Source organism: Bubalus bubalis, chromosome 16, assembly GCF_019923935.1.
Source record: "Bubalus bubalis isolate 160015118507 breed Murrah chromosome 16, NDDB_SH_1, whole genome shotgun sequence".
In the NCBI taxonomy this organism is placed as follows: Eukaryota; Metazoa; Chordata; class Mammalia; order Artiodactyla; family Bovidae; genus Bubalus; species Bubalus bubalis.
Window position 1 is genome coordinate 84,751,999 of NC_059172.1, and position 16,477 is coordinate 84,768,475.

Below are 16,477 nucleotides of genomic sequence, written 5' to 3' on the forward strand. Positions count from 1 at the left end.
TATATTCTTTGCAGCCAAAGATGGAGAAGCTTTATACAGTCAGCAAAAACAAGACCAGGAGCTGACTGTGGCTCAGATCATGAACTCCTTATTCCCAAATTCAGACTTAAATTGAAGAAAGTAGGGAAAACCACTAGACCATTCAGGTATGACCAAAATCAAATCCCTTATGATTATACAGTGAAAGTAAGAAATATATTTAAGGGCCTAGATCTGATAGATAAAGTGCCTGATGAGCTACAGAATGAGGTTCGTGACATTGTACAGGAGACAGGGATCAAGACTATCCCCATGGAAAAGAAATGCAAAAAAACAAAATGGCTGTCTGGGGAGGCCTTACAAATAGCTGTGAAAAGAACAGAAGTGAAAAGCAAAGAGAAAAGGAAAGATATAAATATCTGAATGCAGAGTTCAAAAGAATAGCAAGAAGAGATAAGAAAGCCATCTTCAGCAATCAATGCAAAGAAATAGAGGAAAACAACAGAATGGGAAAGACTAGAGATCTCTTCAAGAAAATCAGATATACCAAAGGAACATTTCATGCAAAGATGGGCTCGATAAAGGACAGAAATAGTAGGACCTAACAGAAGCAGAAGATATTAAGAAGAGGCGGCAAGAATACACAGAAGAACTGTACAAAAAATATCTTCAAGACCCAGATAATCATGATGGTGTGATCACTGACGTAGAGCCACACATCCTGGAATGTGAAGTCAAGTGGGCCTTAGAAAGCATCACTATGAACAAAGCTAGTGAGGGTGATGGAATTCCAGTTGAGCTATTCCAAATCCTGAAAGATGATGCTGTGAAAGTGCTGCACTCAATATGCCAGCAAATCTGGAAAACTCAGCAGTGGCCACAGGACTGGAAAAGGTCAGTTTTCATTCCCATCTGAAAGAAAGGCAATGCCAAAGAATGCTCAAACTACCGCACAATTGCACTCATCTCACACGCTAGTAAAGTAATGCTCAAAATTCTCCAAGCCAGGCTGCAGCAATATGCAAACCGTGAACTTCCTGATGCTCAAGCTGGTTTTAGAAAAGGCAGAGGAACCAGAGATCAAATTGTCAACATCAGCTGGATCATGGAAAAAGCAAGAGAGTTCCAGAAAAACATCTCTTTCTGCTTTATTGACTATGCCAAAGCGTTTGACTGTGTGGATCACAATAAACTGTGGAAAATTCTGAAAGAGATGGGAATACCAGACCACCTGATCTGCCTCTTGAGAAATTTGTATGCAGGAATATCAGGAAGCAACAGTTAGAACTGGACATGAAACAACAGACTGATTCCAAATAGGAAAAGGAGTAGGTCAAGGCTGTATATTGTCACCCTGCTTATTTAACTTCTATGCAGAGTACATCATGATAAATACTGGACTGGAAGAAACACAAGCTGGAATCAAGATTGCCGGGAGAAATATCAATAACCTCAGATATGCAGATGACACCACCCTTATGGCAGAAAGAGAAGAGAAACTAAAAAGCCTCTTGATGAAAGTGAAAGAGGAGAGAGAAAAAGTTGACTTAAAGCTGAACATTCAGAAAACGAAGATCATGGCATCTGGTCCCATCATTTCATGGGAAATAGATGGGGAAACAGTGGAAACAGTGTCAGACTTTATTTTTCTGGGCTCCAAAATCACTGCAGATGGTGACTGCAGCCATGAAATTAAAAGATGCTTACTCCTTGGAAGGAAAGTTGTGACCAACCTAGATAGCATATTCAAAAGCAGAGACATTACTTTGCCAACAAAGGTTTGTCTAGTCAAGGCTATGGTTTTTCCAGTGGTCATGTATGGATGTGAGAGTTGGACTGTGAAGAAGACTGAGAGCCTAAGAATTGATGCTTTTGAACTGTGTTGTTGGAGAAGACTCTTGAGCATCCCTTGGACTGCAAGGAGATCCAACCAGTCCATTCTGAAGGAGATCAGCCCTGGGATTTCTTTGGAAGGAATGATGCTAAAGCTGAAACTCCAGTACTTTGGCCACCTCATGCGAAGTGTTGACTCATTGGAAAAGACTCTGATGCTGGGAGGGGTTGGAGGCAAGAGGAGAAGGAGATGACAGAAGATGAGATGGCTGGATGGCATCACTGACTCGATGGACGTGAGTCTGGGTGAACTCTGGGAGTTGGTGATGGACAGGGAGGCCTGGCGTGCTGCGATTCATGGGGTGGCAAAGAGTCGGACACGACTGAACGACTGATCTGATCTGATCTGATTGTCATAGATCCTGAAACCTTAGAATTAACTAACTATTTGACTCAGCTTTCAGCTTTTCAACCACCTCATCAATTGAAAGCTTCCCATTGTGGTTTTCTCCACTTCAAGGAAAGGACTTTCTTCAGCTCTGCAAATACCTTCACCAACAATAAACATATGCAATACTTCTTCTTAATCTGATGACATCTAACAATCCTAAGATGGACTGATGTAACTATGGACATAATGTAACTTTTAATTTTGATTATGTTTTATAAAACATAATAAACATCATAATACTTTGTTTTAACAAAGTATTACAAAACATGATACTATGTTTTACAAAACATAAAATATAATACTTTAACAAAGTATTGTAAAACATAATACTATGTTTTATAAAACATAATAAAACATCATAAACTTTGTTTATTGAGTATTTTGCCTGACATCTGTAACTGTTTAAACTGAGTTTGTTTTTAACTGTATGAAAGCGTTTAAGATACAAATGGTTGTCCAGGCTCCTATGAGTACCACAGCCTCTTGCAACTATTACTTGGAGCCCCTGGATCAGGCACACTCAATATGAGGGTTCTCAGAATAAGTTGCCTCAACAATTTAAGGATGACACCACACAACAGCAGGAAGTAGTTATAGAATGAAAAGGAGGCTCCTTTCCCTTGGCACCATAATTCTCCTAAAAGAAAACAGGGGACTGAGAGAGTCAATTCCTAGGCAGTTTGATAAGAAGTCTAGGGTTCCTGAAGAGGAGAAAGGAGTCTGGGGCTCTCAGAGAAGAGAAAGAGGTCTGGAATTCTCAAGGAGGAAGAAGGGACAAACTTTTTTCCCCCTACATTCCTTAGTAAGGATTATATAACAACAATGTATCCTGCTTGAGGACAGTTTCTTCTTCCTGAAAATATTATTGCTAATCCTATTATTTCCTATTTGGAGCCAAAGCAAAAACAACCCAGTTGTGGATGTACTGATGATAGAAGCAAGGTCTTATGCTGTAAAGAGCAATATTGCATAGGGACCTGGAATGTTAGTTCCATGAATCAAGGCAAATTGGAAGTGGTCAAACAGGAGATGGAAAGAGTGAACATCAACATTCTAGGAATCAGCGAGCTAAAATGAACTGGAATTGGTGAATTTAACTCAGATGACCGTTATATCAACTACTGTGGGCAGGAATTACTTAGAATAAATGGAGTAGCCATAATGATCAACAAAAGAGTTGGAAATGCAGTACTTGGATGCAATCTCAAAAATGACAGAATGATCTCTGTTCGTTTCCAAGGCAAACCATTCAATATCACAGTAATCCAAGCCTATGCCCCAACCAGTAACATTGAAGAAGCTGAAGTTGAACGGTTCTATGAAGACCTACAAGACCTTTTAGAACTAACACTCAAAAAGATGTCCTTTTCATTATAGAGGACTGGAATGCAAAAGTAGGAAGTCAAGAAACACCTGCAGTAACAGGCAAATTTGGCCATGGAGTACGGAATGAAGCAGGGCAAAGGCTAATAGAATTTTGCCAAGAGAAAGCGCTGGTCATAACAAACGCTCTCTTCCAACAACACAAGAGAAGACTCTACACATGGACATCACCAGATGGTCAACACTGATATCAGATTGATTATATTCTTTTCAGCCAAAGATGGAAAAGCTCTATACAGTCAGCAAAAACAAGACCAGGACCTGACTGTGGCTCAGATCATGAACTCCTTATTGCCAAATTCAGACTTAAATTGAAGAAAGTGGGGAAAACCACTAGACCATTCAGGTCTAAATGAATGACCTAAATCAAATCCCTTATGATTATACAGTGGAAGTGTGAAATAGAATTAAGGGACTAGATCTGATAGACAGAGTGCCTGATGAACTATGGACGGAGGTTCATGACATTGTACAGGAGACAGGGATCAAGACCATCCCATGGAAAAGAAATGCAAAAAAGCAAAATGGCTGTCTGAGGAGGCCTTAAAATAGCTGTGAAAAGAAGAGAAGCCAAAAGCAAAGGAGAAAAAGAAAGATATAAGCATCTGAATGCAGAGTTCCAAAGAATAGCAAGGAGAGATACGAAAGCCTTCCTCAGTGACCAATGGAGAGAAATAGAGGAAAACAACAGAATGGGAAAGACTAGAGATCTCTTCAAGAAAATTAGAGATACCAAGGGAACATTTCATGCAAAGATGTGCTCAATAAAGGACAGAAATGGTATGGACCTAACAGATCAGATCAGATCAGATCAGTCGCTCAGTCGCGTCCGACTCTTTGTGACCCCATGAATCGCAGCACGCCAGGCCTCCCTGTCCATCACCAACTCCCAGAGTTCACTGAGACTGACGTCCATCGAGTCAGTGATGCCATACAACTATCTCATCCTCTGTCGTCCCCTTCTCCTCTTGCCCCCAATCCCTCCCAGCATAAGAGTCTTTTCCAATGCAGAAGATATTAAGAAGAGGTGGCAAGAATACACAGAAGAACTGTACAAAAAAGAGCTTCATGACCAAGATAATCACGATGGTGTGATCACTCACTTAGACATCCTGGAATGTGAAGTCAAGTGGGCCTTAGAAAGCATCACTATGAACAAAGCTAGTGGAGGTGATGGAATACCAGTACTATTTCAAATCCTGAAAGATGATGCTGTGAAAGTGCTGTACTCAATATGCCAGCAAATTTGGAAAACTCTGCAGTGACCACAGTACTGGAAAAAGTAAGTTTTCATTCCAATCCCAAAGAAAGGCAATGCCAAATCTCATACGCTAGTAAAGTAATGCTCAAAATTCTTCAAGCAAGGCTTCAGCAATACGTGAACTGTGAACTTCCAGATGTTCAACATGGCTTTAGAAAAGTCAGAGGAACCAGAGATCAAATTACCAACATCTGCTGGATCATCGAAAAGCAAGAGAGTTCCAGAAAAACATCTATTTCTGCTTTATTGACTATGCCAAAGCCTTTAACTGTGTGGATCACAATAAACTGTGGAAAATTCTGAAAGAGATGGGAAAACCAAACCACCTGACCTGCCTCTTGAGAAACCTGTATGCAGGTCAGGAAACAACAGTTAGAACTGGACATAGAACAAAAGACTGGTTCCAAATAGGAAAAGAAGTGCATCAAGGCTGTATATTGTCACCCTGCTTATTTAACTTCTATGCAGAGTACATCATGAGAAATGCTGGGCTGGAAGAAGCACAAGCTGGAATCAAGATTGCTGGGAGAAATATTAATAACCTCATATATACAGATTACATTATGCTTATTGCAGAAATTGAAGAGGAACAAAAAGCCTTTTGAGGAAAGTGAAAGAGGAGAGTGAAAAACTTGGCTTAAATCTTAACATTCAGAAAACTAAGATCATGGCATCTGGTCCCATCACTTCATGGCAAATAGATGGGGAAACGTTGGAAACAGTGGCTGACTTTATATTTTTGGGTTCCAAAATCACTGCAGATGGTCATTGCAGCCATGAAATTAAAAGACACTCCTTGGAAGGAAAGTTATGACCAACCTGGATAGCATATTGAAAACCAGAGACATTATTTTGCCAACAAAGGTCCGTCTAGTCAAAGTTATGGTTTTTCCAGTGGTCATGTATGGATGTGAGAGTTGGACTGTGAAGAAGGCTGAGCACTGAAGAATTGATGCTTTTTAACTGTGGTGTTGGAGAAGACTCTTGAGAGTCCCTTGGACTGTAAGGAGATCCAACCAGTCCATTCTATAGGAGATCAGTCCTGGGTGTTCATTGGAAGGACTGATGCTGAAGCCCAAAGTCCAATACTTTGGCAACCTGATGTGATGAGTTGACTCATTGGAAAAGACCCTGATGCTCGAGCTATTGGGGGCAGGAGGAGAAGTGGAAGATAGAGGATGAGATGGCTGGATGGCATCACTGACTCGATGGACGTGAGTTTGAGTGAACTCCGGGGGTTGGTGATGGACAGGGAGGCCTGGTGTGCTGTGATTCATGGGGTCACAAAGAGTCGGACACAACTGATAGACTGAACTGAAATTAACTGAACTGATGACTCCCTTGCTTAGACTAGCGAGGGGGGCACTCTCCTTCCCCTTTGTGATGTCTATGTCAGAAGGTTTCTCTGTCCTTTTTCGCTTTAATAAAACTGCTACATAAAAGCTCTTCAGTGATAAAGACTGGTCCCTGGTCCCCAAACTAAATCTTCTTCTTCAGAGATCTTGAATCCGACACCATTCACTGTAAGCTATCAAGGGTAAACTAGAATTAAAGCAGGAGGAATTATATATGTAGCATATCACAACTGATCAGAAACTAGCTGACATGTGGTTTAACCTTTGATAGATTCAGGGACTAATTTCACAACACCCATGTACCTGTCAAAGTGTTATTACGGAAGTTTTATGTATTTCATTAAGTAGAGAAACATATTCTCCATGTAACAAAGAATCAAAAAGTGTAGTTCATGTTGTTTTAGCCCAATCCAAAGCCTTTCACCCCAGAAGGACATCCCTTATGTTGTTTACCAGAAAAGGAAAAGCTTTGAGAGGTGCACTATGGTCTCATAAGTCTTTAATGTTACTATTAATTGAAGTAGAAGCAAATGCAACAATATTTATGGCAACAAACACATTGACCTGGGCAGAACTAGAGAACTTCAAAACACTTTGCAATTTACCTAGATAAGCCACTTGTAGAAATAAGGAAGACTGTTTACAGTTACAGAAGATACTGGCATAATGTAAAAGATTAATGTCTCATGATGCTGAAGCTAGTGCTCTTTTTCCCCATCACAATTTTATAAGCACAATATGCTTGCCAAATATTGCTACATCAATATATCCATTGATTTATTCATTGAAATATTTGGTACCAATGGAATGGGAGACTGGGTTTTTCTGACAAGGTGGAGACTATAAACCCATCCATTAAATACACATACGTTCATATTTTGGTAGCAGACTTTGCTTTAGATGAAGAGGAAAAATTAATTTCAAGAAAATCTTAAAAATAAGGAAATTATTGAGTAAAGAAGTACTTCCTTAGTCTAATGCAGAGTAATGATTTTTGGTTTTAGATTTTTAAAAATCTATATATTCCTTATAAATAATCTCCTAGAGCAATTTTTAAGTGGATCCAGATTCAAGGAACTAAGTGGACAGCCTATGTCTACTATTGAAACTGTTTTAGAAGTACATTTTATAGTGTGCTTTTGCAAACAAACGAACAAACTGCAGCAAATTGCTACTAATAATTGTTAACCTAATGAAGTGTCATATCCTATGGCATAAAATCAAAAATATTTTTATGAATCAAACCATAATCAAATACCATGCCCAAAGGATTTTGTGTAATGTAAAGATTACAGGATGTGAAATAAGAGTATTTGGGACAAAGCTGACTTACATGTTCAAGGACTGAATTATTTAACCTTTTTGATTCTCTATTTTCTTCTGTAAAATAAAGACAAAAAACTTTAATTTTATAATATTGCTTTGAGCATCTAAAAGTGAAAATTAGTCATGTCCGATTTTTTGTGACTCCATGGACTATACAGTCTATGGAATTCTCCAGGCCAGAATACTGGAGTGGGTATTCCCTTCTCCAGGGGATCTTCCCAGCCCAGGGATCAAACCCAGGTCTCCCACATTGCAGGCAGATTCTTTACCAGCTAAGCCATAAGGGAAGCCCCTGACCATCTGAGAACTTTTTAAAATTTTCACATCAGTTTAAATAGTGTGCAATTAATTTTTTAAAATAATCATTGCCAATTTTTACCCAACAGAAGAAGAAATCCAACATAATTTTAAATATTATGCATATCAAGAGAACTGACTCATTGTAAAAGACCCTGAGGCTGGGAAAGACTGAAGGCAAGAGGAAAAGGGGGTGATGACAGAGGATGTGATGGTTGGATGGTATCATTGACTTGATGGACATAAGTTTGGGTAAACTCCAGGACTTGGTGATGGACAGGAAAGTCTGGCCTGCTGCAGTCCATGGGGTCGCAAAGAATTGGACACCACTGAGTGACTGAACTGAACTGAACTGAACAGTCTTCCCTGATGGCTCAGCAGATAAAGAATCTACCTGCAATGCAGGAAACATGGGTTCTATCCCTTGGTTGGGGAAATCCCCTAGAGGAGGAAATGGTGACCCATTCCAATATTCTAGCCTGAAAAATCCCATAGATAGACGAGCCTAGTAGACTACAGTCCAAAGGATCTCAAAGAATCAGACACAACTGAACATGAACTTGATACAGGGAACAAACAAAAGAAGACAGCAACTGTGATGGGCAAGCTACAGGTAGACAGGGCTTTTTTGTTGTTGTTGTTATTTCCTCCCTACAGAGCAATGAGTCTCCAAGAGCATAGGATGACCACACAGAATACCAATCACATTACAAAAGTGATCACAGAGGTTATCCCACCACTGGCAGCAACCAACAGACTGTCAAGTGTCAGTGCAGATAAGTTGTATCCGGGGAAAACATCATACATGGAATGATCCTTGATGTTGGAGTCACAAAATGGGAAAAAGAAAGTGACTAGACTCTGTTCAACAGAGTGGAGAACACCCACTGCTCAGCATACCCCCTCCAGGAAGCAGCATATGTGGGGGTCCATGATGGGCACATACTGTGGAGGTCTAGAGATGGCCACAGAGCAGTCAAAGGCATGACCACAAGGAGGACCACCTCTGAAGCTACCAAGAAATGTTCAATAGCTTCCTTTAGCCATTGAATTAGACAGCTTTTGAATCACAGGGCCAATCAGATAGCATTTTGGGCATTATGGAAGAAGATTAACATGTGTCTATCATGAACATGAAGGCCAGGAAGAAATACATCAGGGATTTCAAAGTCTGGCTAATGATTATAGTAAGAATGAACAGGTTTTCCTTGACAGTGACACTATAGGTGATGTGTGCATGAATTCTAAGTTGCTTCAGTCATGTCCAGCTCTTTGCGACCCTATGGACTGTAGCACTCTCCATAGTCTCCTCTGTCCATGGGAATTCTCCAGGCAAGAATACTGGAGTGTGTAGTAATGCCCTCCTCCAGGGATCTTCCTGGTGCAAGGACTGAACTCACGTTTCTTATGCATCTCATATTGGCAGGTGGGTTCTTTAACAGTAGTGCCACCTGGGAAGCCCACTATAGGTGATTTGCTGTGCTGTGCTTAGTTGCTCAGTCATGTCCAACTCCTTGCAACCCCATAGAATGTAGCCTGTTGGACTCCTCTATCCATGGGGATTCTCCTCGCAAGAATACTAGAGTGGGTTTCGATGCCCTCCTCCAGGGAATCTTCTCAATCTAGAGATCAAACTCAGGCCTCCCATACTTCAGGCAGGTTCTTTACCACCTGAGCCACCAGAGAAGCCTACTATAGGTAATAAGTAAAGCCAAAAATCGAATTTTCTGCATCTGAGGATTCTGTGTAAATCCCATGAGAATGAATCCAGTCACATTTATCACGTCTTCTTACATTTCAGTGCTGATGATGAATTCAGAGTCAGGAAATTAACATAATTAATAAGACAATATTTTTACTATCAGGTGATGAGAAGTTCATATTTTGGGCTTTCAGACATGCTCAAGACATTTTATTAATACAAACTAAATTTTTCCCATTGTGTGCAGGAGAAGAAACATGCTACATTTTCTATTTTATGAAACATGTGAACTTTTGAAGATGTTCTATACAATTTATTACAAGGGTGCTCAAATCCTTCTTCCACACCTCTGGCAACTGGTTCCTGGGTCTTTGCTGGAGGACACCAAGGGTCAGGGAGATCACCATGCAATAAGCCTAATACCTTCTCAGTCAATAACAAATGTTAAAAACACTTCCTGACACATTAAAGAAAAAACTTATGCAACTATCAATTCTGTTGATACATAAATTTGATCTAACTCATCTTCTTTTACCATTTAAAAGCCATTTCAGAAATCTAAGAGACAAAGACTCTAATTCTTTTTTTTTTTTTTTAAACTTTACATAATTGTATTGGTTACCTCTTTATCACCAACACCTGTTTCAGGGTCTGACTATGTGCATATGTACATGTTAAGTTGCTTTAGTTGTGTCCAACTGTTTGCAACCCTATGGACTGTAGCCCATCATACTCCTCTGTCCAGTTGCCCATGAGATTCTCCAGGCAAGAGTCCTGAAATGGGTTGCTATGCCCACCTCCAGGGGATCTTTCCAACCCAGGGATCAAACCTGCATCTCTTGTGTCTCTTGCATTGGCTTCTGAGGTGGTACTAGTGGTCTGACTATACTGGTGTTCGATAAAATTAAGTGAATAAATAAGTTGGAAAGACTTTCATTTCCTCAGTGTTTTCCGTTTTTCAAGCTAAATCCAAAAATAGTGCTTACTCTCTTCAGGGGAAAATAAAAATGAATAAATGGTTGGGTGTTTAAATATATACACCTTTTACCTATTGAGATCTCTCCATCCTGAGCTGCTATCTTCTCTGGTCTGCTTCAATCAGCTGCCTTGTCTTCTGGCTGAGAGGTAGTGCTAGCTTTTAGATGGACCTTCTATGTTTCTGATACCATTATCTCCCCTGATCTCCCAGGTCCTATTGTGGTAATGGCTGCCTACAGGTACTAGCCTCTGGGTTCTGTATCATCTGTTATTAGTTTCCCTAACTCTTTCCATTGTTTGACAAGTAAACATTAATATGTTTAATAACTCTTGCTAACTCCTATTTTATTTATTATTATTTTTTAATTTATTTTAATTGGAGGCTAATTACTTTACAATATTGTGGTGGGTTTTGCCATACACTGACATGAATCAACCATGGGTGTACCTGTGTTCCTCATCCTGAACTACCCCCACCCACCTCCTTCCCCATCCCATCCCTCAGGATCATCCCAGTGCACCAGCCCTGAGCACCCTGTCTCATTCATTGAACCTGGACCAGCAATCTATTACACATATGATAATATACATGTTTCAATGCTATTCTCTAAAATCATCCCACCCTCGCCTTCTTCCACAGAGTCCAAAAGACTGTTCTTTTCATCTGTGTCTCTTTTACTGTCTCACATATAGGGCCATTGTTACCATCTTTCTAAATTCCATATATATATATATATATATATATGGAACACTATATATATATATATACACATACATACTATATTGGTGTTTTTCTTTCTGATTTACTTCACTGTATAATAGGCTCCAGTTTCATCCACCTCATTAGAATTGATTCAAATGCATTCTTTTTCATAGCTGAGTAATATTCCATTGTGTATATGTACCACAGCTTTCTTATTCGTTCATCTGCCAATGCACATCTAGGTTGCTTCTATGTCCTAGGTATTGTAAACAGTGCTGCAATGAACATTGGGGTACACATGTGTCTTTCAATTCTGGTTTCCTTGGTTTGTATGCCCAGCAGTGGGATTGCTGGATCATATGGCAGTTCTATTTCCAGTTTTTTAAATTAATCTCCACACTGTTCTCCATAGTGGCTGTACTAGTTTTCATTCCCACAAACAGTGTAAGAGGATTCCCTTTTTTCTGCACCCTCTGCAGCATTTCTTGTTTGTAGACTTTTTGATAGCAGCCATTCTGACTGGCGTGAGATGGTATGTAATTGTGGTTTTGATTTGCATTTCTCTGATAATGAGTGATGTTGAGCATTTTTTCATGTGTTTGTTAGCCATCTGTATGTCTTCTTTGGAGAAATGTATGTTTAGTTCTTTGGCCCATTTTTTGATTGGGTTGCTTATTTTTCTGGAATTGAGCTGAAGGTGTTGCTTGCATATTTTTGAGATTAGTTCTTTGTCAGTTGCTTCATTTGCTATTATTTTCTCACATTCTGAAGGCGGTCTTTTCACCTTGCTTAGAGTTTCCTTTGTTGTGCAGAAGCTTTTCAGTTTAATTAGGTCCTATTTGTTAATTTTTGCTTTTATTTCCATTACGCGGGGAGGTGGGTCATAAAGGGTCTTGCTGTGATTTATGTCAGAGTGTTTTGCCTATGTTTTCCTCTAGGAGTTTTATAGTTTCTGGTTTTACATTTAGATCTTTAATCCATTTTGAGTTTATTTTTGTGTATGGTGTTTGGAAGTGTTCTAGTTTCATTCTTTTACAATTGGTTGACCAGTTTTCCCAGCACCACTTGTTAAAGAGATTGTCTTTTCGCTATTGTATATTCTTGTCTCCTTTGTCAAAGATAAGTTGTCCGTAGGCCTGTGGATTTATCTCTGGGCTTTCTATTTTGTTCCATTGATCTATGTTTCTGTCTTTGTGCCCGTACCATATTGTCTTGATGACTATTGCATTGTAGTATAGCCTGAAGTCAGGGAAGTTGATTTCTCCATTTAATTCTTCTTTCTCAAGATTGATTTGGCTATTTGAGGTTTTTTGTATTTCCATACAAATTGTGAAATTTTCTAGTTTTCTGAAGAATGCCATTGGTAGCATGATAGGGATTGAATTGAATCTATAGATTGCTTTGGGTAGTATACTTATTTTCACAATATTGATTCTTCTGACCCATGAACTTGGTATATTTCTCCATCTATTTGTGTCTTCTTTGATTTCTTTCACCAATGTTTTATAGTTTTCTATATATAGGTCTTTTGTTTCTTTAGGTAGATTTATTCCTAAGTATTTTATTCTTTTCATTTCAATGGTGAATGGAATTGTTTCCTTAATTTCTCTTTATGTTTTCTCATTGTTAGTGTATAGGAATGCAAGGGATTTCTGTGTATTAATTTTATACCCTGCAACTTTACTATATTCATTGATTAGCCCTAATAATTTTCTGGTGGAAAGCATCATTTTCTATGCACATCATGTCATCTGCAAACAGTGAGAGTTTTACTTCTTCTTTTCCAATCTGGATTACTTTTATTTCTTTTTCTTCTCTGATTGCTGTGGCTAAAACTACCAAAACTATGTTGAATAGTAGTGGCAAGAGTGGGCATCCATGTTTTGTTCCTGACTCTAGGGAAATGCTTTCCATTTTTCACCATTAAGGATAATATTTGCTGTGGGTTTATCATATATGGATATATGTATTAGTTCATTATATATTTTCTGTTTTATATTTGTTGGATTTATTTTTTATAATTAGTTTGTATAAATCTCCTTTAAAATTTGTTTTGAAGCAAAATGGTCCAACGGTTCCTTCTCATCTGTTTCTCTATTTTCATGCTGTCCAAACTATTACAAATTCTGAATTGATAAAGTCTAAGGAAATTAAGCTTAACATGAAGAGGACTTTGAAATTTAAAAGAATTTCATTTGAGATCACAAAGAGATTTTTACACTTTTACTTCCACAAAACAAAGGCAAATCCAGGAGACAAAAAACAAAACAAACAAACAAACGGGCTGCAAGTTATGATAGAGTGGCACAAATTACGTTTTTTCTAGGTTTTCCCTCTTTGAGTTTTATAGTATCCAATTTTACATTTATGTCTTAAATCCATTTGAGGGGTATTCTTGTATATGGGGTAAGGGAATGTGGTTGAAGAGGCACCCTTTTTTCCCAGTGTATATTCTTGCATCTAGGAGACAGGCTTTTGCAACTTAGTAAACAGAGTTATAGCAGTACCATGTTTTAGCATTGCCGTGTGGTCAAATTATGGAGGAAATCGCTCCTGTTGACCACTGAGTTTGATAAAGTGACATTTCTCAAACTGGTGAGAAGAAACACCAGTTAGAGTGTTGCAGTTCAAGATTTATAAAGAGTAATATTTTAATGTAAGATAGACCAATGCCCTCTAGGTAGAGAGAGGAGATTGTCAGTATCTCTAACTTTCCTAAAAGTTCATCTTAGACATTTCAATTTTATAAACATCAACCATAGTACTGGTTTTCACTAATAGGAAGAATTCTGGAGGAGATTTTGTCTTCAAAAAAAATTCTCCTAATGTACTAATGTTGCTGCTTTTGTAAATGAAATAGCATAATTTGAACTTTCGAAAAGAAGACAAAAAATTTTAGTGCTGAAATATACTGTTACACACGAGACAGGCTGAAACATGTTGACACCAACTACTGCAAAGACAAAGTGAGTCATTAAGACTGCAGATAATTTTATTGTCTATACACTTGAATGTACCACACACAACTATTTACAATTTAAGTAAATAGAGTAAATGAAGACTAACTTCAACATTTCTGCCTTATTTTTTGTGCCAAGGAAGCAATTAGACTGAATTATTATTTGCTCCTTTTGTGCATGCCTCTCTTCTTGTGTTAGATTTATATTAAAAAATAATTGCTCAGCTGTTATTTCCTTGCTCAATTGTCCCTTTACTGTTTATTTATCTAGGAATTTCTATACCTTATCTCTTTAATACAGCCCAAGCAAAAACAGAAGTTCTGAGATTAATGTCTCATGAAAAGATTTCATATAAGTAACATATATGAAAAATTTAATAAAGTAGATGTAAAACTCTAGGAAATACATATTCTACAATCATCAATCCTGGGGTTTATAGTTGTTCTCCCCATTGCCTAATATGAAGCTAAAACACCGATGTTGAAGTGTCTGGAATGTATATCAAAAAATATCAAAAATGCCTAAAATATGTCTATCAAAAATTAAATACTCAACAAATATTAATTTTGAGGCTCTTTTTTATGGTAATGATCTGCAAAATTTATTACTTTTTTTTTGTAGCAGGTACAACCCTACCTATGTGTATAAATCACTTTTTTTTTGTCATCGGGAACAGCCTAAGTTACTCTCCTCTTCAGTAAACTCCTCATTGCATTTTTCACCTCTGTGTTTCTCACTGTGTAAATGATAGGATTTAACATGGGACAGAGGATTGCAAAGAACACAGTCACCAACTTGTCCACAGGGTAAGTGGCCACAGGACGCAGGTAGGTGAATATACAAGGGACAAAAAAGAGCACCACTACTGTAAAGTGGGCACCGCATGTAGAGAAGGCTTTGTGTCGTCCTTCAGAGCCATGGGATTTCAGGGAGCTCAGGATGACTATATAGGAGATGAGCAGCATGAAAAAAATAAGCAAGCACATGCCCCCTGTGTTAGCTGCTACCACGATTCCAAGCTTGTAGGTGTCACTGCAGGAAAGTTCCAACAGTGAGAAGAACTCACACATGAAGTGATCAATGACATTGGGACCACAGAAGGTCAAGTCCATGGTGAAAATAATCTGCACAGTGGCATGCAGAATGCCCCCGGTCCAGGTCACCACCACCAGGAGCTGGCAGAGGCCCTGTCGCATGATGGCCGTGTAGTGCAGAGGCTTGCAGATGGCCACGTAGCGGTCATAGGCCATGACAGTGAGGACGATGGTCTCTGACCCTCCCAGTAAGTGTCCCACAAAGAGCTGTGTCAGGCAGCCACCCCAGCAGATGGTTCTCTTCTGGTACAGCAGGTCAATGACCATTTTGGGGGTGGTGACGGATGTGAAGGAGGCATCTATGAAGGACAAATGCGTGAGAAAGAAGTACATGGGAGTAGAAAGTGTAGGGCTGAGGGAGATGGTGATGACAATGAGCAGGTTGGCCAGCACCGTGAATAGGAAAACAAGTAAAAGGACAACAAAGAGTATTTTCTGCAAGTGTGGATTCTGTGTGAGTCCCAAGAGAACAAATTCAGTCACATTGTTGGGAGGTATCCAGAGATTCATTTGGGAACTTACAAACTGCTGAGCCTAAGTTACCTACAAAAGAATAAAGATTGATACGTATTAATCATGAAATAATAATAGTTAGAATTTCTGTAATAGTCCAGGTTCGATGCATGATACTGGATGCTTGGGGCTGGTGCACTGGGATGACCCAGAGGGATGGTATGGGGAGGGAGGAGGGAGGAGGGTTCAGGATGGGGAACACATTTATACCTGTGGCAGATTCATTTTTATATATGGCAAAACCAATACAATATTGTAAAGTTAAATAAAATAAAATTAAAATAGTTTTACCTGTGGGGGGGGAAAAAAAAAAAAGAAATAGAACAGTCCCTGTAACTGTGGAGCAAGTCCACAGTTTAGTCCCAGTATTTGTTTTAATTCTTTCTTACTGATGAAAAAATTATGTTTGTTGTCTCTTTAGATATCAAGTATCTGACACCTGTAGAACAGCTATAGGACAGCATTTGATGTGTGCTTTATTGAGGAAACAGTGAGCTGTCTACATGGGGTCAGGATTCTCATTCTTGTTCTAACTGCCTGTGACTCTGCTAAGTCACCTCAGTGTCACATGCTCCCAAGCTCTCCTCTGTGTCTGTGAGATTACACATGGTATGTAATACTTATATGCATCTACACAGGTAA

The 16,477-nt window shown here is 38.9% G+C and overlaps 1 protein-coding gene across 1 annotated transcript; it reads right to left on the minus strand.

Moving 5' to 3' along the window:
• Positions 1-14,905: 14,905 nt before the first annotated feature.
• Positions 14,906-15,847, minus strand: LOC102391703 (olfactory receptor 140-like). The gene has a single exon (XM_006068400.4). It carries the CDS (start codon positions 15,830-15,832, stop codon positions 14,906-14,908), a length of 927 nt encoding a protein of 308 aa, XP_006068462.3. The 5' UTR covers positions 15,833-15,847.
• Between the last annotated feature and the right edge of the window lie 630 nt (positions 15,848-16,477).